The 27,324-nt window shown below is 43.1% G+C and overlaps 1 protein-coding gene across 2 annotated transcripts in view; it reads right to left on the reverse strand.

The window, feature by feature from the left end:
* Window positions 1-27,324, reverse strand: part of DPYSL3 (dihydropyrimidinase like 3) — a 114,991-nt gene that overhangs the window by 62,641 nt on the left and 25,026 nt on the right. Inside the window, exon 1 of one of the 2 annotated variants that reach the window (XM_043590448.1) lies at window positions 631-3,897. The exons of the other annotated variant lie outside the window; for it this stretch is intronic. Coding sequence (XP_043446383.1) covers window positions 631-669 — 39 coding nt within the window. The 5' untranslated portion in view covers window positions 670-3,897. Of the gene's footprint in view, window positions 1-630; window positions 3,898-27,324 lie in introns of those variants that run through there. 2 annotated transcript variants of the gene reach the window in all.

A 27,324-nucleotide genomic window follows, 5' to 3' on the forward strand; every position in this document is an offset into this window, starting at 1 on the left:
AGAAAAAAAAAAGTTGTTCCTTCCCGCCACAGCCACGTTAGTTCAGACCCGAATATGACGTACCGAAATATGAATAAGGGTGAATGCAGGCAAGAAGGGGACAGGGTGAAGACAGAAGGTCCAGACACCCCGCCACCCTGGCGGCGCGGGAGGCAGAGCCGCGGGCTGGAGCTGGGAGAGGGGCGCGGTCGTGCTACCAGGCACCCCTGGGGAAAGGTGTCACCTCTCCATAGCCCACCTCGCCAAAAGGCACCTAACACAAAAAGCACACCCTGCCCGGGGAAGCGCATACTGACACCCCAGGCGGCGCGAGGGTCCAGGGAGGGCCGTGAGCCAGGCGTTATTTGGAAACTACCGGCTGGTGGGAAAAGAGGATACATAATCCAAAGTTCTCGGCGCCACTCTGGGTTTCCTCTTTGTTTTGTTTTCCCCAAACGGCAGGGTCGCTCCGTCTGGGTGGCGCCCGGCGCGCCGGCTGGGCTGACCACCGCTCTCCATCCCCGGGACCCCGGGTCCCAGTCCCTCCCGGGGGACCGGACCGGGAAGCCTGCGGGATCCAAGGCGCCCCGCCCGCAGCTCAGCGAGCAACGAGCGAGAGACGCAGGCGGCGGCGCCCGGAGCCCCACTCACCGTGATCCGCGGGATGTTCTTCTTGCCTTGGTAGGACATGGTGGCGGCGGTGGCTGCAGCAGCTGCCTCCCTCCCTCCTTCTCCTGCTCCTGCTCCCGTTCGCCCGCGCCGTCCTCAGCGCGCAGCGCCGGAGATCAGGTGGAGCGAATGGTGCGCTGGCCGCGGCCGCCGCCTCCTCTCGCCTCCGCCCCCCTCCCAGGCTCCCGCGGCGGCTGCCAGAGACAATAGTAAATCTCCCCGGTCCCCCTTTCACCCCCGACCCCCCCGCCACACACACCCTCCTCCACTCGCGTTCACGCCCGGGCTTTTTTTTTTTTTTTTTCTTTTGCCGTGCCAGCTGGGACCCCGTGAGACAGGAATGGCTGCTCCGCGACTCCTCCCTCTTCTCTCTTATCCCTATTGATTTCCCTCTTTGCATCTGCCTCACCCACTTTTTCTTTTTCTGCTTTTTTTTGTGCCTTACGAGCGCGGCGGAGCCAGCCCGCTCACAGCCACCAGGGGGCGCGAGGGACTTTTCGGGGCGGGGATGCTGCAGTCCCGGGTGGAGGAAGAAGAGCGCGAGCGTCGCCTCCCGCCCCCGCCCCCTCGCCCGGCCGCCCAACCCTGGCCTCTGGGGTCGAGCCCCGGGAAGCGCCAACGCCCTCGGCCAGCCCCGGGTCTGCTTTCCCACCATCCCGATCCTCATTTTGGATAGAGGACGGCTCCCGACTACCCTCCTGCAGAGCCCGCTCTCCTCCGCCTTCGCGCGGGCTACAGGCGGCGGCGCGGTCTTTGTTACAGCGAAGGGCCGCCTCTGCCGGTAGCTGCGGGTGTAAACCCGCGGCGCAAACCCCGAGAAAGCCGAGACCTGCTCACATTTTGTGCAGCCCGGCAGGCCCGCTGCTCTCCGGAGACCCTGGCAATACCTATCGGAAAATGTAAAGCAACCACTCACTCTCGCAGGGCTGCGAGGGGCTATCATGTCAGTTACCATCAACAGTTCTCTGTGTTTTAAAAATATTCTCAAAACAGTATGTTTTACAGGATCCGCTGCCTGGCTCTCAGAACGGATGAAAGAGCATTACAGCTGCTCTGTGGGTGAAGAGCAGAGCAGAAAACACCTGTACGTGGAGGGCCCTGGCACATTACTGGTGCGCAGCCATGGATGTGTGCTCACTACTGTTGCCTGCCCTGGGTAGTGAACCATGTGCGTTGCTCAAAATCCCTGGTTTACTTTTGGCAGGGCTGATTGTTATTGCAAACAAAAACATGGCATTTTGACGCGGGAATATATGGTCCTTCGCCTACCCACTAAAATTAAATGGTCAAGGGAGACATTTTTGGAGGGGCCTTTATGGTGGGGGTTAACTGGCGGTCCCTAGGCTCTCCTTAAAAATGATTCCAAACACCATTTAAATAACAAAAATGGCTTGCTATGTGAGAATTGTAAAACCCTTTCAAGACCAGTCTCATACCATCCCCACTCCTCAGCTGTCATTGCTAATGGCCTACTAAATATTCTGCAGATGTCACTATGCACAACTAGGTCTGTTAAGGATCTGAAATTCACATTTCTATAAGGCAGGCCACTGACCACACTTCTGGACAGCGTTTCATTAAATTGAAGGCCTTCTCTGAAATAGAGGAACTATATAAAGCATCCACCGGAAGAGGATACAGAATACTCCAGCTTGAGCTTTCCATAAACCTAAAATGAACCAGCCTGGTCACATAAAGGAAGGGGAGACCAAGCCTCCTGAAACACACCCTCCTCTCAAGTGAATTAACCCAAGCTTCTGGTTATTCATGGATAACTGGACTGAATGCAGTCTTCCCAGGAAAAGTCCACAGCCGTTCCCACTTTATTTCTGTGATACTCTGGCTAGAAGGATGAATGCCAGGCAAAGTCACGTCACCGTACTCTTTTGCAAAGCCCAAGCAGGGTTTAAGGCCAAAGTCACGCCCAAAACATTTTGCTTTGTTCTTATGCTGAGACCACTAGCCAAGAGTTGTGAAATTACAAAGCATTCTGGGGATTGGCATGCAAATGAGCAGGATTATATTTAGAACAGGGTAAAAAGAGAATTAACTACATACTATGAAACCCTGCACAGCTCTCTCTGTATCTTTCCCAAAGATGTGCTGTAAACTTGCTGGAAGGGTTCTTGCAAGTTCTTCAGAAAAGCAAAAATATGTAGGGGATATTTACAATCCTAAGGAAATACCACTGCCTTTTTTTCTTTTTTAATATTATGAGTTTCTTTCCCTTCCTTGCATCCTATTTATCTCCCGTGTTCCTGTCATTATAACCCAGAACACTCCGTACTAAAAAGATTTATGCCATATTTTTGATCACTCGATTGTGTGTGTGTGTGTGTGTGTGTGTGTGTGTGTGTGTGTTGTTTCAAATTAGAAGACTTGGGGTTAAACTCTTTGAGGTCAGGTTTGCATGCTAGAGGCCATGGAGAATGGACTTGTGATGTGTTTCTCCAGAGTGACAAGCCAGGCACAGGAATGCATAATAACCAGCTAATCGGTTCAAGCTGTTGCTACAATCAGAAATGTACAACAAACACTATTTTCCCCCTCTGGTGTCCCCTCAATCGTCTTTTTCTTTCTTAAATCAAAAGAAAGTGTCCAGGATGAGTTTGAAGGAAAAAGCCTTCCTTGGCTGGGCCTGTCTTTGAGTAAGAAAGGCAGCCATCGACACAGGATGCCTCTGTGTCTGGCCAAGAGAATGAGGAGTGGAACCAGCATGGATGTTTTCCACAGAAGAATGACTCTGAATGGTTTTCCTTGGACACACAGCAGTGCTTGGCTTTAGGTATCTCAGGAAACTATGAGAAAAAGGAAAGGAGACACAGGGAGACAATTTATGGCCCCAAAGAAACTTAATTTTGGCCACCAAACCTATCATATTGGTAGACTTCCACACCTCAATCAAAGCTACTTTATTCTAGTTACTCAGACCAAAGGCGTGGCATCGTCCTTGACTCTTCTCCTTCAATCCATCCAATTTGCACTCCATATCCAGTCTTCCAGGAAATGCTATTTGTTCTGTCTCTTAACTATATGCAGAATGATAAAGTTAATTCATATATTGAGACCCACAAAATGGAGACTGCTCCAGTGGTCAGCACCATGTCACAAACCTAAACCTAAGTCAGCTTCCACTTACAGGAAGAAACACCAGTCAAGGAAACCTAATAAACATCCATCCCAATTCTCCAACCTGTCTAGCTAGCTTACTTTACCCTAGAAAATAGGACCTGCTAGTACTATAAGGAAATCCCTAGTCAACCATGCCCTGTTTCCAAGTTGCTTCTTCTAACTCCCTGTAAAACTCACTCTTGCCCGAAATCCTTCAGGAAGTATATGTTTCACTGCTTGTGAGGCACTGTACTCCCCCAATCTATGGATTGTTTTCCACTGAATAAAGGACATCAAACTAGTTAATCAGTTGTATTCTTCATGTCGTCTGAAAATATTATGATCTCTTAATCTGCAAAGCTTCTTTCTGTGCCTAGCTACCATCATGTATCCCTTGGACTAATGCAGTAACCTCCTCCCTGGGTCTCTTCCATCATTCATTCATCCATTCATTTTCACAATATTCACATGATGTTTATCTTGAGCTTATTACACACTAATACTTTTCCAGGGGCTAGTATTATAGAGGTGAATAATAATAATAATAATAATGTCCCAGATCTCATGCACTTTACATTATACCCTTACTCTAAAATAAGGCATTTATTGGTGCCCTTTCATGCCTGCTTTATCTTCATGGTACTTTTCACCATATGTATATTCATTTATCTATATTAATTTATCATTGAGTATTCTTCTCCCCATCATTTAGAATGTAAGCTTCTCGAGGGCAGGGAATGTATTGGTTTTATTTATCCTCAGTGTGTGAAACAGGACTCTGCCCATAGAAATTGCTCAATAATTATTAGGTGAGTAACTATGTGATTTTTAAATTGTGTCTGAAGAAAGAGTAAATAAAAGGAATAAAAATGTTTCTACAGCTAAAGTGCATGTGGTTAGAATCTAGATTTAAGAATATCTATTTTTCCTTCTCCTAAGGCTTCTTAGAGTCTCCTGATTCCAGATTTCACAGCAGGTGAATTCAAGCTGGTGAGGAAATCCCTTTGTTAATATGATACAGTCACAAGACTCTAAGGCAATGCATGGGGCAAAGAATGACTCAGTAGAATAGATTTGGTGCCTGAGCACTGATTAGAGAGCCATGCCTTTGAAAGGAGCTACCATCAAAATGTATAAGAACATCAAGAGCCTTGTGTTAACTTAAAGAATTAAAAAACAATTGATAACTGGGTTTAGAGGGAAAACTAGGGACTAAGAATGGTGTGTTGTTTAAGGATGTGGATTTGGAAACAGAGGGATCTTGGTTCTTATTGACTGGTTGACTGACTGATTGATTGATTGATTGATTGATTGTATAGGATAGGCACCTAGACATTAGGAATACAAATATTTGAATAAAGTAGACAAAATCCATGCCCTCTTGAAATTTACATTTTAGTAAAGGAACAAGTCAAGGGTTAAGAATTACAATATGTATTGTTTAAAGTGGTAGGAAGTGAACTGAGGATAAATAAACCTAGGGTGGGAAGGTGAAAGTCATTCCAGTGTCTTGAGTTTCGGCTGGAATTTTACATAGGAAGGTCACAGAAAGCCAGGTGAGATGATGGTAGCTTGGACCAAATGGTAACAGGAGAAGCACTGAGAAATGGACACATACCAGATATATCCCAAGGTAAAGCTAACAGTATTTGCTGACGGACTTTTGACTAGGGTGTGAGAAAAAGAGGAATTGAGAATTACACTAAATTTGTGGGCCTGAGCAACTGAAAAGATGAAGGTGTACCTCACTGAGACAGGGGAAAAGTGGGAGGAATAGCATTGGGGGAAAGATTGGGAATAGGTCTCTGGATATTCCTATTAAATATCGAACTGAAATGTTGAGCAGGAAGGTGAGTATCTGGGATTGAAAAGCTAACGGAAGATCTGGGCCTGAGGCACCGATTTGGGAGGTGTCAGCCTCTAGGTATTATTTAACAATGCTGGGGGAGACCACCAACGAAATGAGGGAGACAGAGGGCAGACAGGTCTGAGGAAGTAAGTGTTGTGAGGAGAAATGAGCAACCAGAAAAAGAAGTGGAGAGAGTGGTCAATGAGACAGACGGTACACTGTGAGAACATGGTGTTTGGAAGGTCAAGACTCTAAACTATTTCAAAGAGGGAATGTGTGCACTTTGTTAAACGCTACTGGAGAAGTGAGAATTAATCTGTGCATGAAAAACACTGTCAAGGTCTCTGAGGCCTTGACCTGAGCACCTATACTCACCTACAATGAGTATCTTAACAGGCACCTCATAGTGGTTTTCTGGGGACCATATATTAAATTCTTCAAGTCATATTTACCGAGTACCTTCTATGTAAGACCTATGTCTTACCTATGTAAGACCTATGTAAGACGTACCTTCTATGTAAGACCTACCATGAAAGACCTATCTTAGTACCTGTTTTTGCTAACCAAAAGAAATTTGAAGAGGAGTTTTGCTTCTTTGAAAAAAAAGGTGACAATAGCATTTGGCATCCGTTTGGCAGTGAGCTGTGAGAGAGGCAATGTGCACCCTGGACACCGCCAATCTCCTTGCCTGGGAGCTACACTCAGCATCTCAGCATCACTGAGTGTACCAGCTCAGTCCTAATGAAGTCGTGGTGGTGGAAACTGATCAGAGCGTTTCCAAGAGACCATCAAAGTGGAAATTGGAGACATCTAATGTAGACACCTCTCTCAGTGGATTTTATTGTAAATGGGCACAGGGAAATGGGGCAGTAACAGGGAGAAAGAGTAGAATCTCATGTGAGAGAAATAACAGCATGGTTGTAGGCGGATGGGGCTGAGAAGAAACTTCAAGATGCCAGGAGAGAATTGAGACCAGAGCCCTATCATTCTCGGATGGGCAACACAGGTGACATCTAGTGTTCAAATGGAGGTCTTGCCCATAGCAAAGAGCAAAGATGGTTCCTCCACAGGGAACTGAGGATGAAGTATGGGATCTAGGCTGGTTAAGCAAGAAAGGAGGGCATCAGTGTACAGAGAGATGAAAGATAGTGAACATATTGAAGATTAAAGAAGATCATTCATGTAAAATTTTTAGCACAAAGCAAGTTAACTAGATGGTATGACATGACTATTCTGCCATGACTTTTACTGTTCTGATTTTCCAAACTTGTTTATGCCAGGGACTATGTCTTATTTATTTTTGCAGTCCCTAGCTCTTTCACAATGCTTGAAATAAAGTAGAATTAATGCAATAAAAAATACATTGAATAGAGGGGAAACTCAAGAATATTCTCTGCCTTCCTTTTAATCTCCAAAATATCTGAAATAGCCATTTACACAGTGTTGACATTGAAAATATTTTCTACTTTTTTAAAAACAAATTTATACTTTGCCATATTAATATGGGGAATCATTTCCCTTGGTCCTGCTTTGAAGGATGGAGGAAAAAAATAGCTCCAAACAAATACAGAAAGAGTTCTGAAGGGGCAAGAACCACACACCAGGCCTTTGTGAAACATATAAGCTATTCTAATATCAGTAAAAATACACATTTAATCTCAGAACTGTCCATTAAGTCATTTGGGTCCATTAATTTTGCCCACAGTTCAAACAAAGGAAATCTTAGTCATGTACTTCCAGTATCTCAAAATGAAAATCAAGGTGGTGATTCACCTGCTATAATTAGATGTTTATACACTAAATACACAGAAATAACCTGACAAACAATTCTACCTTTGATACATATAAGCCAGAAAAGAAAAACAATATATCATAGACACACACAAAATATTTCCACAAACTTATTCCAAAATTATACTGATACCAGCCTGAGGAAGGTGTGTAAACCTACTTCTCCCTAGATAGAGATTCTCATTTATTTCTTCAGTAGAGGATGGTTCTGAAGGCCTCCAACCTTCATAAGCTTTGATGGCAGTCCATTTCAAAGCCACAGTCAGGGCCATACTGGCTAGGGTTAGGGGGTAAGGTTGGGAGGGTGGAGGGATAAATTACTGTGTTCACCTCCATCTCTGGCCCAACACGTTAGACACACAGGTGAGGTCACATGTACTACAACTGCTGTAGGAAACTAAAATAGGTAGTAGTCAAAATGAATCAAGGATGGATGATCATCAGGCTGAAGGCAGTTACTCCACTAAAAAGTCCTAGCCTCACGCCTACTTTCTAGATCTGACCTAGTTTTGAGGCTTGCAAAATGTTAACTGAAGGAGAAGCTGGGTTATCATGAGGAAAGATCCTGCAACACCATGACCAGTACATATGGTAATGATTCCTCTGGTCCTTTGTCCTTCCTCAAGAGTCCTAGGGCCAAATACTAATGCCACTGTAAGGTGGGAAATATGGCCCTAAACACTGAGAAGGCAGGTGGATATGAGTTCCCAGCCGACAATGATACCAAGAGACGAGGCATCAACATAGCTCCTCTGTTACAGTGAAAGCATGCTAAGGCCAGGTAATAAATGGACTCCTGGTCTAGTTCTGCCTTACCTTTGGCTGATTAGGCTTACAGATCAACCTACTGGTCATTTTCACAAACCACTATTGATTAATTGCAATGGAAAAATATGGCAAATAGCACACCCACGTTGGTTTCTTAGCCTGTGGGGTAACAGCAATCAAGTTGGGAAGACCAAGCAGAAGGCTCTAAAACTGTTCCCCACCTCTACCCCAGGATGTTAAATCAAGATAGCAAATTTTAAAAAATTTTGCATCCTAAGAGAATGGCAGAGGTCATCAACACCCTAAGAGACTGAAATGCTATGGGGCTGGGATTCCCCATTATATAGTCATTTAATTCACTAGTCTGGATACTACAAAAGTCAGACAAAGCCCAATGCATAACTCAATCAATTAATAGCCCAAATTGAAGGTATTGTGATATTTCTCTAGGACATACTGTCATGGCCTCAGGTACGTGGTACACAGCCACCGAACTATGCAATGAGTTCTTCTCCATCCTGGTCAGAAAAGAAGAGAAAAGCACTTTGCATGCCCTTCAAACCGATGACAATATGCGTGAAGAGTCTGACCCCAGGGCCATGTTAATTATCCTTCCTTCCATTATAATACAGCCTGAAAAGATCTAAGTTGTCCAGACATCTTGAAGAACATCCTACTGGTACACTCTTTTGATGACATTACGCAAAACTGATGAGATGAACAAGAAGCGCCAAGTTCGCTGAAGGCTTTGGTAAGACACATGAGCTGCAGAGTGTTCACAAAGGACACCAGAACTTTAGAGAGTGGGAGATAAAGACCACAAAGCTTCAGGGAGCTGACAATTTCGGGAGTCCCGTGGACCAGGACATGCCACAGCACTTCCTCTAGAGTAAAGAACAAATTACTACATTGGACAACTCCCACTGCAAAGAAAAAAGCACAAAGCCTGGGGGTGGGGGTGGGGGCTTTAGGTTTTAGGAGCAACATATTCCATAGCTGGAAATGCTCTCACAGCCCGTTTATATACAAAGCTGTGAGCTCTGAGTGATACCTGGAGCAGGAAACGGCTCTCTGCAGATCCTTGGCACAGTGCTGACAGCCCTGCCACTTTAGCCACAGGACGCTGTCTATCCCATGGCACTGGGAGTACAGGTACGCCCCGCTCTTTGAAAGCTCATGTTACACCACTTCGCTACCATGAAAGACCTATCTTAGTACCTGTTTTTGCTAACCAAAAGAAATTTGAAGAGGAGTTTTGCTTCTTTGAAAAAAAAGGTGACAATAGCATTTGGCATCCGTTTGGCAGTGAGCTGTGAGAGAGGCAATGTGCACCCTGGACACCGCCAATCTCCTTGCCTGGGAGCTACACTCAGCATCTCAGCATCAAGATGCCACAGCTCTCAGGGCACCTGGATGGCTCAGTCAGTTGAGTGTACAACTTCGGCTCGGGTCATGATCTCACGGCTCGTGAGTTCAAGCCCCACGTCGGGCTCTGTGCTGACAGCTTCAGATTCTGTGTCTCCCTCTCTCACTGTGCCCCTCCCTCATTCATGCTCTGTCTGTCTTTCTCTCAAGAATAAATAAAACATTAAAAAAAAAAAAAAGATGCCACAGCTCTGAACTGTGAGCATCTGTGCTTTATCTTGATTTGTTTTGTGCATCTGTTGGCAAGATATGTCCTAAGAGATCAAAAAAGCCTGAGAGGGGTTACTTGGGGGCTCTAGAAACACTCATCTGTCGGGGCGCCTGGGTGGCGCAGTCGGTTAAGCGTCCGACTTCAGCCAGGTCACGATCTCGCGGTCCGTGAGTTCGAGCCCCGCGTCAGGCTCTGGGCTGATGGCTCAGAGCCTGGAGCCTGTTTCCAATTCTGTGTCTCCCTCTCTCTCTGCCCCTCCCCTGTTCATGCTCTGTCTCTCTCTGTCCCAAAAATAAATAAACGTTGAAAAAAAAAATTAAAAAAAAAAACTCATCTGTCACAGAAGAGGAACTAAAGAACAAGGTAGATGAAGTGACATCAGTTAGTTGACATCAGTCAGGCTCCATCATCAACCGCCCAGTGTTGGTTCAATGGGTACATGACTGGAGTAGACAGAGTAACACAGATAGAGACTATGGGGGAACCGATACTTACCCATAGGTGCTAATTCAACTACAATGCTGTCCAACGTCCATCCTGCCAGCAAGAGAAACCAACACTGCCTCCTCAGTATGGCACCACCTCTCAAAGATCCACACACCCAAGGGAGACAAGTTGACTACACTGGATACCTTTCACACTGGAAGACACAGTGACACTTTTCACACAGTAAAGACACATCGTTTACAGAAATGAACACATATTCCAGGTATGGACTTGCCTCTGCTGCTGCTAGAGCCTCAGCTCAACACTAAGGAGTGTTTGATGCGTCGACATGGGTTCCATAACATCACATCAGACTAAGGGGCCTATTTAATAGTAAATAAGGAGCATGAAAGGTCATGTGACTACAGGATGCTGTAGTTATATCAAATACTGCCTCACCTAGAAGCTGCCATCCTAAACGTGGAGGGATGATCTCCTGAAGGCACAACCACAGCACCAATTCAGAAATGATTCCTTGCAAGGATAAGGCACCATCCTCCTGAATGCACTGTAAATTTTAAATCCGTGCCCTTTATAAGGTACTATGTCCCCAAAAGAAGATTACATGAGTCTAAGAACCAAGGGGAAGAAGCAAGAGTGACCCCTTTGACCATCACTCCCAGGGACCCAAGTGGGACATATATATGTGCTTCACATCCCTGTAACTCTGAGTTGTCTCGTATATTTTCACCAAAGGGGGAACCTTTCCACCAGGGGGCATAGCAAGAGTCCTACTGACTGAAAAGATACTGCTGCTATGGGGCACACAGACCTTTCTCTGCCAGGGGACTAAACAGGCAAGGAAAGAAGGGGCATCCTTATAGGACCCATATTATCAGGAGCAGGAAGGGCTGCTGTTACACAATGGGGGCAGGGAAGAGTACGTATGACACCCTTGTGATCCACATGGGTTCTTGTAGGTACTACCGTGCCCAGTCTTGCCAATAAATAGACAAGTACATCAGCCATAACCTGAGAAGGGCATGGTGACCAGGGACTCTTAACCCTTGGAGAGGAGGGTCCGTGTCCTAACACCAAGCAAATCACCTGGACCAGGGAAGAAGTTAGCTAAGAATGAAGAGAATCTAGAATGATCAGTAGAGAACAATAATGAGTATTAGTGTGGCTCTAAGACCGGCTGTGTGAAAAAGGCCCTGACCCCCCAAAAGAAGAGGCACACCTAGGTTCTAGAGTTGGTGATTCCAGAACTTACACAATGAAGTGAATGGGGGCAGTGCAAGGAGAGGTCTGTAGCAGACATGAGGTAACTCCACCCAGCCCCCCTTATCTAGGATGGAAGGACTCGGTCCTCCGGGTGCTCTCGTCCTTCAGCATCAGCCCTTTCTGAAAACTGCCCTTATTTCAGGTAACCCTGTCCCCACCCCAAGGGCAGCCTGATCCAGTAATTGGTTAATGTGAGCATAAAAAGGCCTGGCCTCCTAACCACAAAAGGGTAACAACTCCAAAGCCTGTCAGGTTAGCTAAAGCGTTGTAGACCACATCACAGTTCAACTTCCCCCTCTGCCTAACCATCCCCTTCCCTTCCCTTGCACAGATCCTGATCCCAGGAACACTCTCTAATAAACTTCCTACACATTACCCTTCTCAGAATCTGCTTCCTAGGAAACCCAATATGCAAAGTGAGGCTGGTATTAAATGAATATATATGTGGAATGACAATTTTTTAATTTAGCCGATATTTTTAAAAGTACATATTTCACACTCAAATTTAGATATCTTTAAAAATTGGAAAACTGAGGGACACCTGGGTGGCTCAGTCGGTTAAGTGTCTGACTTCGGCTCAGGTCATGATCTCACAGTTTGTGAGTTCAAGCCCCATGTCAGGCTCTGTGCTGACAGCTCAGAGCCTGGAGCCTGCTTCAGATTCTGTGTCTCCCTTTCTCTCTACCCCTCCTCCACTCATGCTGTGTCTCTCTCTGTCTCAAAAATAAATAAACATTAAAAAAATTTTAATAAAAAAGAAAAAAAAATGTTTTAATTGGAAAACTTGGTGATTCCATGTTTCCAGATACACACTGGAGCCCATCAGCTAAAGTCAAATACTGGCTGTCTTTTGGATAGAACACGTACTTTTGCATTATGTGTGTCTGCTGCTTCCTTTTCCTTGACGTAGTGTTGGCTTCTCTTATGCCACCTGCCTGGCATAGAGTCATGTGAATTTCTGACATTAGATCATTAAGACATTCTTGTGTTATTTAGGCACTAGAGAATAGGGACTCTGTGCCTCAAAGGTGAGGATTGTTTTTGTCTTGTTTTGTTTTTTCCAAAGCAGTCTTTGTTGCCTGTTCAGAATTGAGAGAGCAGTGAATTATCTCCAGGGAACTACCTCCTCCCTGGCCCACCCCACTCCACTCCCACTGCGCCCTAAACCACAAGATTGAATCCCGGAACTACCAGACCGTGCGTGTGTTAAAAGCCTGTGTGAAAGCATGACTGGAGCTGCAGAATCTATGGTTAAGTGCAGTCAGTTTCACCCTTGGGCTGAACGGAAACACACGTGACTGGATTCAGCCCTCTCCCTGTACAGCACAAGGGCTCACTCCCAGATGAGGGACATGAGACACACTCTTGGATGGAGGTTCAAACAGCAAGCCAGCCCCCAAATGTAAAGCGGCAACCCCAGTTTATATTTTCCAGGTTTCCTATCCCTCTCCAGGAAGGGACTTTGGCTGCACGTCTTTTGGGGTTTTTTTTCCTCTGCTTTCCTGTATTCAGTCATAGCAAATGCTCCAGGGCTATGGGGCCTCATCAGCCTCTGGATCCTTATCTTTGCAGAGAAGCAGGAATGGCAGAAACATATGCTTGAGGGTCTAGTCACAGGTTTCTCTGAGCAAATTCCCTAAGGAGCTACCGAATGAAAAGAGGCTCTTTTTGCATATAAGTGGTAAGTCAACAAATGAGTACTTGCTTCCTGGACTGCTCACCTCTACACACTGGTTCCACATGAAACCCTGGATTTCTGAGCTCAGGACACTCAGTATCAATTGGTGACCTGGGCCTAAGCAGAATGTTTGGTCAGTTTTGAAGGTCCAGGTACACATTTTTTCATTGAGGACAGTGAACATAAGCAACTAAAACGAGAGACTGAAATAGAGAAATACTGTTTGATTTTCTGAATTCATTTCAAATTGTATAACTTTAGAATTAACAGCCTGGGGGCTCCTGGGTGGCTCAGTCAATTAGGCGTCCGACTTCAGCTCAGGTCATGATCTCACAGTCCATAAGTTCAAGCCCTATGTCGGACTGTGCTGATGGCTCAGAGCCTGGAGCCTCCTTCAGATTCTGTGTCTCTCTGCTCCTCCCCTCCTCACACTCTGTCTCTCTCTCAAAAATAAATAAACAGTAAAGAAAAAAAAATTTTACTCTATAAGAAAGGAGCCAAAGAATATACAATGGGAAGAAGACAGTCTCTTCAGCAAATGGTGTTGGGAAAACTGGACAGCAACATACAAAAGAATGAAACGGGATCACTTTCTTACACCATACACAAAAATAAACTTAAAATGGATTAAAGACCTAAATGTGAGACCTGAACCCATAAAATTCCTAGAAGAAAGATAGGCAGTAATTTCTATGACACTGGCCTTAGCAACACTTTTCTAGATACGTCTCAGACAATGGAAATTATTGGGACTACATGAAAATAAAAATCTTTTGCACAACAAAGGAAATCATTGGCAAAACAAAAAGGCAGCCTAATGAATGGGAAAAGATATTTACAAGTGATATATCCAATTAGGGGCTAACATCCAAAATATATAATGAATTTGTACAACTCCACACTAAAAAACAAATTATCTGATTGAAAAAGGGGCAGAGGATCTGAATAGACATTTTTCCAAAGAAGACATACACATGGCCAATAGACACAAGCTCAGTGTCAGTTGCTAATCATCAGGGAAATGCAAATCAAAGCCACAATGAGAGATCACCTTACACTGTCACATTGGCTAGACTCCAGAAGACAAGAAGTAATAAGTGTTGGCAAGAATGTGGAGAAAAGGGAATCCTCGTGCACTGTTGGTGGGAATGTAAATTGGTGCAGGCCCTGTGGAAAACAGTATGGATATTTCTCCAAAAATTAAAAAGAGAAATATCATATGATCTAGTAATTCCATTATTGGTATTTACCCAAAGGGAAAAAAAACCACTAACTTGAAAAAATATATGTACTTTATGTCCACCGCAGCATTATTTACAATAGCCAGGATATGGAAGCAGCCCAAGTGTTCATCCATAGATGAATGGATAAAGAAGATACACACACACACACACACACACACACACACACACACACATATATATAATGAAGTATTATCCACCCATAAAAAAGAATGTGATTTTTGCCATTTAGACACCATGAATGGACCTAGAAGGCATTATGCTAAGTGAAATACATAAGACAGAGAAAGACAAATACCATAATTTCACCTCTATGTGGAATCTAAAAAAAACAAAGACAAAACAAAACACAAAGAATAAACAAACAAAAGGCAAAAACAGACCCATAAATAGAAAACAAACTGACGGTTGCCAGCGTGACGGTTGCCAGCGGAAGAAGCGGGGGGCGGGGGGGGGGGGTGCGCAAAATGGGTGAAGGGGATTAGAAGATTAAAAAAAACTCTTGGAAGTACAGACAGAACTAATGACACTCATACGAAATTTGTTTTCAAGTAAAATAGACAATAACTAGCCAATTAACTTGGGAACACAAGATAGGCCCTCTACTCTCCATGATGACATCCACACGAGAAAAATATTTGAGGCACCCAATCATCGACAGTTAAGGACAGAATGGGGGGATTAGCTGCTCCTCACCCCTAACAAAACTCCTACGACCACTGGGGCACCCTCAAGCTAACATAGCACCCCAGGAGACTTGGCCAGCACCACCCAGAATGCTGGAGGGGCCAGCAGTAATCTCTTTCCCCAGCAATGCACGTCACGCATCAGTGATGGCCGTCAGAGGTGATACCAATCAACCTGCTTCACCGGTCCTTGGGTCAACTGTTCTCCTCCCTACTTGGCAAGAATTCACTGTTACCCTGAGAGTGCCAAAGCGGGAGCACAGAGAACCTGCCATGGAGCCCAGAAATGGAATTCTGGAATTCAATTCTACTAGTCACACAGATGGCTATTTCAGTTCTAGCTCTGTCTTATACTGACTGTGGAGTCCTCAGACAAATTCTCAGTTTCCTCATCTGCTAACAGGGGGATAACACTGTTAACTCCTATAGTATGAACAAGTGGTGAAATCATGGGAGGTGGAGTACCTGATGTTCTGCGAATGCTCCAAGAAATGGGATTAATAACTCAGATTAATTAAAATATTGTGTGATGCTGCTCAGAGTACAGAGTGTTACTAAGTGACCTAAGTTATTAAGTGAACCCACTTCAAAGATAGCCAAACAAATAGTTTTCTGGAGAGGGTGTCTCTATTTTTTTCTTCAAGCTCTCAAAGTGTGCATGACCCCCCAAATTCATGCATTCATGCCACTGTAAGATACTGTCTTCCAAACCTTGCCTCTGGCCAGCCCTTGCTCCTCAGTTCCAGGCTCATCCATCCAAGTGCACACAGGAAGTGTCCATGTGAGTGATGCACAGGCGTGTCACTCCACCTCACTCCTTGCGGTGCACGGCCCACATCCCCCTTTGGGAAAAAGGGCTTATGATCCCAGATGCTGCAAGTGCCCGTGGCAGATGCTCACAGTTGTCAACCATCTTTGAACACGACTGCTTCAGCTGAGGAGAGCCACCTTGCCGGAGAGGACGCTGCCCTGGGGGCAGGGGTGGTCACACTGGTACCAAGTGTCTGACCCTTTTATCCAAACTGGGAACAGAGCTGGAGGTTCATTCTCTCTTTGAACAGTGAGTCTGCAACCTCATCGGCCCACTTTGGCATCCTTCCCTTCCTTTCCCTTCCACTGGTAATGATCTCAATATCATCCTCTTGATAAATTGTTGGTATGTTAATCTTTGCCAATCTGTTTTCTAGGGAAACTGGTACACTCAGCATGTCTCAGATAGGTTCCAGAATTTTCTGCACTTTCTCCAGTGCTTAGTAGTGCAGTCAGTGATACCTCGCCTTACCTGGTCATCTTAACCAGAAACCTGGGTGAACCTTAACCATCTTGGGTGCTTTTGTCCTGTCTGCTCCTTCAGTCTGGATCAACCTCAGCCAGTTGGTGTCCTTCTTATCATTCAGCTGTCACCTTGAATGTCACCTCCTCACTTAGCTGCGGGCTTCCAATCATTCCCCAATACTCTGTGGCTGAAGTCTAAGATTCTGAATGTCATGCACAAACCACCCTCCCACCTGGCCTCTGCTCACCTCTGTGGCCTCACCTTTCTTCACGACTTGCACATTAGGCTCAGGTAACCCTAGGAATACGGAGCTCCTCTCTCACATCACGCTGTTCCTTGCCTCCAAGCACTTGTCTATATCAGACCTATTGCCAGAAACACTTGTCCCCTTTCTTAAATTGGAAACCTCCAAACAATCTTTAATGATTCAATCTTCCTGTCTTCCAGGAAGCTTTCCACAACATCTCAGTGCCCCCTGGTGCTTCCCAGAGCCTCTGCCAACCTCCAGCACTGGGTTTATAGAGTATGTTATGATTATCTGTTTAACTGGCCATCTTCCCCAGGCTCCTTGAGGAAGGGGTGGGGCTCTGATACAATTCAGCATTGTCTCCCCAGTGGCAGCACAGTGCCTAGCATACAGATGAAGGCACCCCTGAGATGTTTGTTGAAAGACTGCCTTGGATGAATACATGCTAACATACATATTTACATCTCTGCACGCTTGCATACATACACACACGCATAAACAAACTTGAACCAGATGTAAACCCTACTTGAGAGCAGAATCCTGAAGGATACTGGGCTGGCTGAAGTGGCAGAAAGTTTTGGATAGACTCACTCGCATGTTAATGGGATATCCCTAAGGTTGGCTCTTAGTTAAAAAGTTAAGATAACCATGGCAGTAAAACATTTTTTTAAAAAAGGAGACTAGATCAAAAGGATTCAAGTGTAAGTATCCAGACAGGCTGGAATCAGGATCCGTCAGCCACAGACACTTTTACCTTCTGAGGCCTCACAGTCCTGCATGCAGTTCTATTTACATTAGCTACAAGTTTTCTCTAAACATTCGGCCACTCCATATTTCTTCATTCTAATCACAGTGAGAGAATAAAATGAGTATCTCTGGGTTCCAACTCCCAGTTGGAAAACATCTCACTGGCTCTTCTTGAGTCCATCGTGACTCTACAATCTACTCACCAATGGAGAAGGGTTGGAGGAATCACCACACACACATGGCTGCAAGGAGCCCACCCATGTGGACACACGGGCACTTCTCAGAGCAAAGGCAGCCACTGTGATCTTGGCAGAACCCAGAAAGATGAGTAAGGCAGATTCTTATCTGCTGTCCACACAAAAGGGACAGACGAGGGTGCACAGACACCCATACATCATTACCAAGGAGAAGAAACCAGTGACAGTGAACTTCAAGATAGGAAATCTCTAAGAGGGTACAGAAGAATAGAATGAGATAAACTTTGTAAAGGTGATCCTCGAAAACTTAAGTCTGTCTGCTTGCCATATGCTAATTAAGTGTCCTCAGTCCAGGTGTTTTCATGTATCTGTACCCACAGCCCCCGGCTACTTCTCCAGCCTCTCTGGCTCCATCTCTGTTTGCACTAGCTTCATTTTTTTTTTCTTAGATCTTCAAAGAGATCACTCTGCGAGACCACAGCTATCAACTCAGTCCTACAGATGAAACACATGAGACTAGAGCAGGCATGTGGTTTGTGCACCCCTGAGCCCATAGTTAACGGCTATGTGGGGTTCTAATGTGGGGTTCTGACCCTTCATCCAGAGATCTGCCATCCATCTCATGCTGTCTCACTTCATCCTAGTTATACAGGGGTGGGGTGGGCGGGATTCATGCCCTCATCAAAGTTTCAGTAACACTAAATTCAGTCTCAAATGAAATAAGATGGTGCACGGTATCAGAAAGAGACAGGCAAATGTTGAGCCACAATTAACTATTGTGAGCTCTAAGACATAACGAGAAGGTATCATTGTGAAAAGAGAAAATGAATAAGGAGTCAAGAGACCCAAGTTTTAGCCATGACCATTTTATTAACAAATTGCTTGACCTCAACCAATTCATTTACCTTCTCTTCATCTCTTTAATAGAGAATAAATTATTCGCTTCCAATGTCTTTAAGCCGATGATCAAATGAGATCATGGAAATGCCCGTTTTGAAAAAAAATGCACTACAAAATGTTATATGAACACTAAGCCTTACTATTATGATTCTATCATGTTACAAACATATCCAGGACTGATATCCATTCAAAGCCCTATTTACCACTGTTGCTTTCCAAGTATGACCCTCCTTTAAATACCTCTCTGCTTTTCAAATTATGTATTTCTCCAGATGTACATTTCTACTTTTCCAGGCTGATCTCATTTGTTCATTTCCTGTCCATCTTTCTACTCTCTAGGTTGCTCTGCACTATGTCTCTTCCTCACCAGGGTCTGTGACACCACCCTATTTACCCTCATCTGCAGATCTAATTACCAGAAAAGGTTTACAGCCTCCTTCCAAGTCATTCATAACAACACATAATGAAATGTGCCTGTGGCTGATCTCTGCAGCATCTTCCTGGAACTTGGTGCACGCCATTTTTCATTCTCGGTGGGGTTTGCAGCCAGTTTCAAGGTCATTTTGCATGGTTCACAGAACCTTCCTAACCCAATCCAAGATTGCTTTGTTTTGTTTTGTTAATCATATGGGAACCAGACCTTGTTTCTCCTACCCATAATACAATCAATAAAAGAAATTAAAATAAAACAAGTTATAACATGCCAACACATGAAGCAGGGCACTTGAAGCCCAGAGAAATAAGTCAGTGGGTTCCTAGCCAAAGATCCCCTGTCTCGCATCAATGTGAGAATGCTCACAGGGATTCTGTCTCTGGGTTGATCCAGAAATCAAGAAGACCTAAGTTTTCCAAGTGGAATTCCAAATCCTGTGTTTCTTTCCAGTGGAAACCTACAGCCAAGTTCCTCCATAAACCTGAGGAATGGGATACATAATCTTTGAGGCTCTCTACAAAGGAAAAAACTTCTCTTTGTTGTTTTTCTCAGTAAACTGGCTGACATTAGAGTCCCATCTTTGCTTCCATTACAACACTTGGCAGTTTCTAAAGAGGAAGGACTCTGAAGAAAAAGAACACAAAGACTAATCCATGGGTGAATAAACTTGAGAAATGGTTTCAATCACATATTATTGCAAACAATTTTCTTTTCTTCTGAGCTTGGATTTAGTGTTTTGTTTTGTTTTGTTTTGTTTTGTTTTGTTTTGTTTAATTGAGTTCAGCACAGGGAGGCTTTGCCTTCTTCTAACCTCTAGAATATATCTCTTCTCTTCCTGAGCACTTCTGGCAATGGACTTCCCTGGATAGAGTTCTGCCTTTGTAGTTCAATTCTCATTCAAGCTCTAAACAGATGGACATTCATGTTGGATAAAACCTTGGGCTTCTTTCTGAACTACCCTAAGGATCTTTTAAAAATATATTAAAAATATTTTATTTTATTTTAAGTTTATTTTTTGTTTTCATTTTGAGAGATAGAGAGAAGCAGGGGAGAAGCAAAGAGAGAGGGAGAAGAGAGAGGATCCCAAACAGGCCCCGCGCTGTCAGCTCAGGGCCCGATGTGGGGCTCAAACTCATGAACATGAAGATCATGACCTGAGCCAAAGTCAAGAGTCGGACACTTAACCAACTGATCCACCCAGGAGCCCCACATTTAAAACACCTAGAAACAACAACCATGGATATGCTAAATTTTAGTTTCTGAATAAAAAGGAGAAAAAAGCTGCAAGAATCAAAGTACTGTAAGTTAACTGCAGTGTTTGAAAAAAGTCTCATTTACATCAATTTATGTGTGAAAGGAGAAAAGCGTGAACTTGGGATACAGACGTGGGTTTCTATCCTGGCTGCATCATATCCTTGCTCTACGAAACTGGGAAATCTTAACTTTGTTGGGTTTGCTTACTACTCTTCCACCAGATAGGGAGAATACTACTTTCTGCTGCAGAACAATGTTTGGAGTAAGTGTGCAGAACAGGAAATACGGTGTCTGGACCATAGTAGGTGATCAGTAAGTATCAGCTGCTTCCCTTGTCCTATAAACACAATGGTGCACAAAACCTGCCAGCTCTTATTAATACACATGGCTCGCTTTCTCATAACACTATTACCAGGCAGTTATGAACTGCTCACAGGAAAATGTCCTTTCATGATTTTAGTAATAAGGGGAATGATACTATGCAGGCAGCGCTCTAAATGCTTTTATATGCATTATTTCATTTAATCCTCACAAAGGGAGGTAATTTTCTTTTTCCCATTTACCGAACAGGATGTGGAAGTTGAGAATGGGTAAATGACATCCTAGCTAGTAAATGGGTCAGGATTTTGATGTGTACAAAACATTATGTGTAATGCATGCCACATGGTAAATTCTTAAAAAACAATAGAAATTTGGTGAAAGAGTAAGATTTTCGTTAATACCACTGGATCCCTTCTTGTAACATCCTTTTTCTTTCTACATACTTATTGATATAACTTACATACCATAAAGTTCACCACTTAAAGTTCAGCATGGTTTTTTTTGGCATATTCACAGAGTTATACAACCATCACCACAACCTAAGGAGTAATTTTTTTTGAGAGAGAGAAAGAGAAAGAGAGAGACGGCAAGTGAGCAAGGGGCAGAGAGAGAGTGTGTGGGAGAGAAGGAGAGAGAGAGGGTGGGAGGGAGGGAAGGAGAAGAAGAGAGAGAGAGAGAGAGAGAGAGAGAGAGAGAGAGGGAGAAGCAGGGCTTGTGATCACCCAATGCAAGACTCAAACTCACGAATGAACAGTGAGATCATGACCTGAGCCAAAGTCAGATGCTTAACTAAGCCAGCCAGGGGCCCAAATGACTATTTTTTTAATCTGGATTTCCATAGTCTTATATTTTTTTAAGTTTATTTATTTATTTTGAGAGACAGAGAGTACGCGTGCACAAGAAGGGAAAGGGCAGAGAGACAGGGAGAGAGAGAATCCCAAGCAGGCTCTGCACTGTCAGCACAGAGCCCAAAGCAGGGCTCAGTCTCATGAAACACGAGATCATGACCTGAGCTGAAATCAAGAGTCAGACACTTAACTGACTGAGCCACCCAGACGCCCCTTCGTAGCTTTCTCAAAAGAGAAAATACCATTGTGTCAAAAATAGTACTCCTCTCATACACTGTTGGTGGGAATGTTAAATGGCACAGCTACTCCAAAAACTAATTTGGCAGCTTCCTGCAAGACTAAATATGCAGTAAGTATTCAACTTAGCAACTGCACTTTTGGGCATTTATCTCAAAGAAATGAAAACTTGTGTTCCTTCAAAAACTTGTACACAGGGGTGCTCAGTTGGTTAAGCATCTGACTTTGACTCAGGTCATGATCTCACGGTTCCTGAGTTTGAGCCCTGCATCAGGCTTTGCGCTGACAGCTCAGAGCCTGGAGCCTGCTTTCGCTTCTGTGTCTCCCTCTCTCTCTGTCCCTGCCCCACTCATACTCTGTGTGTCTCTCAAAAATAAATAAACATTTTTAAAAATTATTTAAAAAACCCAAAAACTTGTACACAAATGATCATAGCATTCTACTCACAATAGCCAGCAAGTGGAAACAACTCAAATGTCTTTCAAGAGGTGAATGGGCAAATAAAGTCTGGTACATCCACACAGTGCAATACTACTCAGCAATAAAAAGGGTTAAACCTTGCACAGACGAAAAACTAGGCTGGCTCTTAAGGGCCTTAGGCTTAATGAATAACAATCACTTCACAAAGTGATGCACTGTGTGATTCCATTTGTATAATCCTCAAAATGACAAAACTACAGCAATGGAAAACAGATGAGTGGTTGCCAGGGGACAGGAATGGAGTAGGTGTGACAATAAACTGGCAGTGACGGGTGTCTTGTAGTGATGGGCCGATCCTGTATTTGGGTTTTAAGAGTGGTTATATGGATATGCGTAGGATAAAATTGCACAGAACCACACACAAGCACATAAAATGCATGTAAAAATTGGTGAAACCTGATTAAGGCCCTGGCATCTAGTCAACATCATTGTACCATTGTTAGAGTCCTGGTTTTGATATCGTGCTGCTAGTATATAAGATGTGACCATTGGCAAAAGCTGAGGGAAGTGTTCGAAGAATTCTGTGTATTCCTTTTGCAACTTTGTGGGAGCCTGTAATCATTTCAAAATAAAAAAGTTAAAACAGTGGCATTTCAAAAGCAAAGTCAAGGTGAGTTTCAAAGAAGTTACCCAGACCTGAAAGCTGGCATGTATATGATTTTCCTGACTGTTCTTATAAATGTGATCCTCACTGCTAAAGACTGGATACAAAGATCGAAATCACAACGCAAATTGCTCATCATGGAAAATTATTCAAGAGAATGGAAAGAGCGCCTGGAGAGAACAACAAAGCAGAGCTTCAAGGCTACTACATTAAAGAAGTAAAAGATACCTTTAGAAAGGTGGAAAGACCAAAGTAATTAGAAACTACTAATTAGGAACTACAGAAAAAAATCCCACGTAAAGGATTGTCTTAACATGTTATCGTAACGAGGACAATGACTCAAACTCCTGAAAACACTCTTAACGGTTTTTACAGGGAATATTACAGTGAAAACAATCTGAGGCTACTTTATTTAGATTACAAGTCCACACACAAAGTAGCGGCAGTGAACAAAGATATCCTCAGAAATGAGTATGTGATTATTATACTGCTTCTACAGACAGTAACAGTAATAATGACAGAAGTTACGAGTAAGTGTCATGTGCTCAGGAACTTCTGTAGATGTTTGACACATATTCACTTATTTCTCACAACAGCCTAACAAGACATCATTACTACTATTGTTGATACTATTGCTATGGTCCTTTCATACCATGAAGAAATGGATGCACAATATTTTGTTCCTTGACTGAGCTCATATAGCAAGTGGTGAAGCTAGGGCTGGAACTGGTATAGTTACAAATGGTCATAAACCACATTTTGAAGTTCAAAATTAAATAAAGGATATGAATTAGTCTATAATTTTAGCATGGAAAATTAAGCTCTAATACCCATTAGTTCCTTAGTTACTTAGGCAAAAGAAGAAATAAATTCATTTTATTTGAATTAACATAAATTGTTAGTTGTCCAGGGTACAATCAGAGGACAGTTTTTTATGACTATAAAATAACTGGGCCTGGGTGGCTCAGTCAGTCAAGCATCCAACTTGGCTCAGGTTGTGATCTACAGTTTGTGGGTTCGAGCCCCATGGCGGGCTCTGTGCTGACAGCTCAGACCCTGGAGCCTGCTTCAGATTCTGTGTCTCCCTCTCTCTGTGCCCTTCCCCCACTCATTTTCTCTCTCCCTCTCTCTCTCTCTCTCTCTCCCCTCAGAAATTAGTAAACATTAAAAAATACATATACATACATACATACATACATACATACATAAAATACCTGACATAATGATGAGCAGAGCAATAGAGTACATTATTTTTTTTAATACAGTAGATTAGATTAGAAAACTAGCTATTCCAACACAGAATATGTATATGCATAGTTAAGGCCAAAACAAGGGAGTTAAAAATAGAAGTAAGCAAGAGATGATGCTTCGTCTGTCTTACAGGAATCTGTCTACCTTAGTAACCAAGGGTTTGCATTTAAACTCCAGACAGAACAAAAAAACAAGGAAGACCCTTTGGTCCACACTAAAACAAGAGGGATTAGGCAGAGATTCCCATGTAAATCTTGTTCCTTCTGTGAAAAAAATAAACTAAGAAAATATTTTTATTAATACAAGAGGGGGATATGCATCACATTGTTTTATTAATAGAAGAGGGTCCATGCTCTTGATTGGGTATTCTAGGTATTGGGTGTTCTGAACTCTAGGGTGAGTCTCCTCAGAATTTGTAATTACGGGTGGGCCCTCACCCAGGTTTGGATCTCATTTTATTTTTTTTTTTTAAGTTTGTTTATTTATTTTGAGAGAGTGTGTGAGAGTGAGAGTGGGGAGGGGCTGAGAGAGTGAGAGAGAGAATCCCAAGCAGGCTCCACACTGTCAGCACAGAGCCTGATACAGGAATCCAACTCACTAACCATCAGGATCATAACCTGAGCCAAAATCAAGAGTCAGATGCTTAACTGACTGAGCCACCCAGGTGCCCCTAGATTCCATTCTCACAGACTAGGAATTCCTAAAGTGAAATATTAATACTAAAAATGGTCATGGAAATCTACCTCCAAAACCAAGAGCACACTGTATACACTGTATGTTAGCCAACTTAACAATAAATTATATCTTTAAAAAATAATGATAATAAAACTAAAAAAATAAAAATGGTCATGGCAAACATACCACTGGGGCATCTGGCAAAAGCAAAACTACTCAAAAGAGACACCTTGGACCTGGGTTTATTAGATTCATTTTAAAAAAGCACTACCTAACATCAATTCAAAATTATAAATGATGAAACACATAAAATAATCTACTGTGAACAAGATTTAGTTAATATAATATACTAAGACTTCTCAAAACTCCATACAATAAAACAGTCAGATAGATTAAATAAAATCAGAATGTTTAAACTGATAAAATTCCAAATACAAATAAAACTTAAGTTCAAGGACAGAATAAGATATGATCAAAATCTTCTAGAAATGATCTTTTAGCAATGAAAAAAAAATAGCCAATGAAAGCAAACCCTTAATGGACAGTTACACAGCAGATTAAGTACAACTGAAAACAGAATTTGTGAACTGGAATGTAAATATGATGAAATAACTTTAATTGTGGCAAAGAATGAAAAGAAATGGAAAAATAGGATAAAGAGGCTGAGAGCCCTGGATATCAATGAGGTTGTTTCACCCTACGTTTAGCTCCAGAACTGTAAAAAGACATGAATCTTCAGATTCAGAAACTATGTTAAATTCAGAAAAGGAAAAAGAAAAACACCTAAGCCTTTACTAAAATTATACAACTCGAAAACCAAGAAAAGATGTCAAAGGTAGTTAGAGAGAAAGGAATTTTGATTCTGAAACTATATCAGATTTTGAGACACCCCTGGCATTTTTAAAGAATTCTTAAACACCAGGGGCACCGTGTTGGCTCAGTCAGTTAAGCGTCCAACTTTGGTTCAGGTCATGATCTCACAGTTCATGGATTCGAGCCCTGTGTGTGGCTCTGTACTGACAGCACGGAGCCTGGAGCCTGCTTTGGATTCTGTGTCTCCTCTTTCTCTGCCCCCCACCTCTCAAAAGTAAAAAAAAAAAAAAAACACAAAAAAAATTAAAAAAAAAAAAAAAAGAATCCTCAAACACCAAATAAACGTTCGTATTTACCATATTTTACTTATTTTAATTCTCAGTAATCCATCAAGTCACAGGTGGACATGATAATAATCTTCCCTTTGTGTGCAATATAGTTTTTCAATATCTCTACTACCTGATGAGTTTGGTTGTAAGAATGTGATCTCTGGCTCTGGAGTCACACCACAGTGATTCTAACCCTGACTCTTCCCACTAGAAGCTTTCTGACCCTGGGCAAGTTATTTATACTGCCTCACTTCATGTATTTATAAAATGGTAGCACTCGTAGATGATCAGAATGTTTTGTGCTTTAAGTGAAATGATACATGTAAAAGGCTTAAAACAGTGCCTGCGATATAGGAAACGATGAACGTTAGCTAGTGTTACTGTCATTACCATATTTCATTTGATTTCACAACAGCACTGTAGTAGAGACTTTATTTGTTTCCATTTTCCCAGGGAATTATATTATTTGATAGTTAATGGCTCATTTTGGATCACAATTAGACTGTTTAGAACTAGGACCAGAATTCATATCTCCTGTGTCCTAACATTTTGAGCTCTCTCTTTAATTACTGCTTTTATAAAAATGTTCTTTAATAAAGGATTTATCCTGGGTTATGCACTGTAGAAGATGACACATTTGTCAAAGCTTCAAACATTCCCTTTGTGTTTATTGGTCTGTTAGTGGAGGTTTACAGATCTTTTTAATATCCATTCTGACTTCATGATTTTCATTGTATCTCCAGGCTGAACACATCATTGTCAGTTAGGACTGGCATTCAGCTATGCAGAACTCTGTAAGGGAAGCTGGAAAATGGGAGTTTTTCAAGCAGGGTACACTGGCTCCCTCAACAAAATTAGGGCTGTCTTAGTAAGAAAGGAGACAATCGATTACTGGTTAGACAAATGCCATAATATATAGGATTTATGTTCCGAGATGCAGAAGGCATCTCTGCGAAGACGGAGGCAGCCAAGAGAGTCCACGGTGGCTCCGGGGATGTGTGGCCCTGCACATGCTCTGTAAGACTCTGCATAATTTGGCCCTGGCTGACCTCTCTGCCTTTGACTTTTACCCAACTTACGCCCTATCTATAGAACCTCAGGTACTTAAGCTTGCCATGCTTTCTCCTTTACAGATCCTCTGCTTGGAACCCCCACCTCCCACGCCACAGTCCCTCTTCCCCTGCCCACACACACAAGCATACATTTCTAATACCACATGTTAGAAGCTAACTCAAATGTGCACTGAGGCCACGGGAAGCTTTCCCTGTCCCCCAAGTCTTGGTTCTGTCCCCCATCTGTCTCTTGACTCCTCTGGCCCTTTGTGCACACCCCTATTGTAATACCCATCACACTGTACTGTAAGTGTGGTTTCAAACACGGCCAACCTTCCTGCACCCCACCCCACGTTTCCCAAACTGTTAGCACCTTAAAGGCAAGAACTCTCTTCTAATTGCACAGGTCAGGTTTGCATTTTGCTCCTTTTGGGTTCACCAATTATTTCCACGGCATCTGACACCTAACAGGTGACCAATAAACATTTGTGGAATAAATTCCTAAGTTCAACCTGCTTCAGGGGTTCATAAAAAAAATAATG

This window comes from Prionailurus bengalensis, chromosome A1 (assembly GCF_016509475.1).
Source record: "Prionailurus bengalensis isolate Pbe53 chromosome A1, Fcat_Pben_1.1_paternal_pri, whole genome shotgun sequence".
Classification (NCBI taxonomy): Eukaryota; Metazoa; Chordata; class Mammalia; order Carnivora; family Felidae; genus Prionailurus; species Prionailurus bengalensis.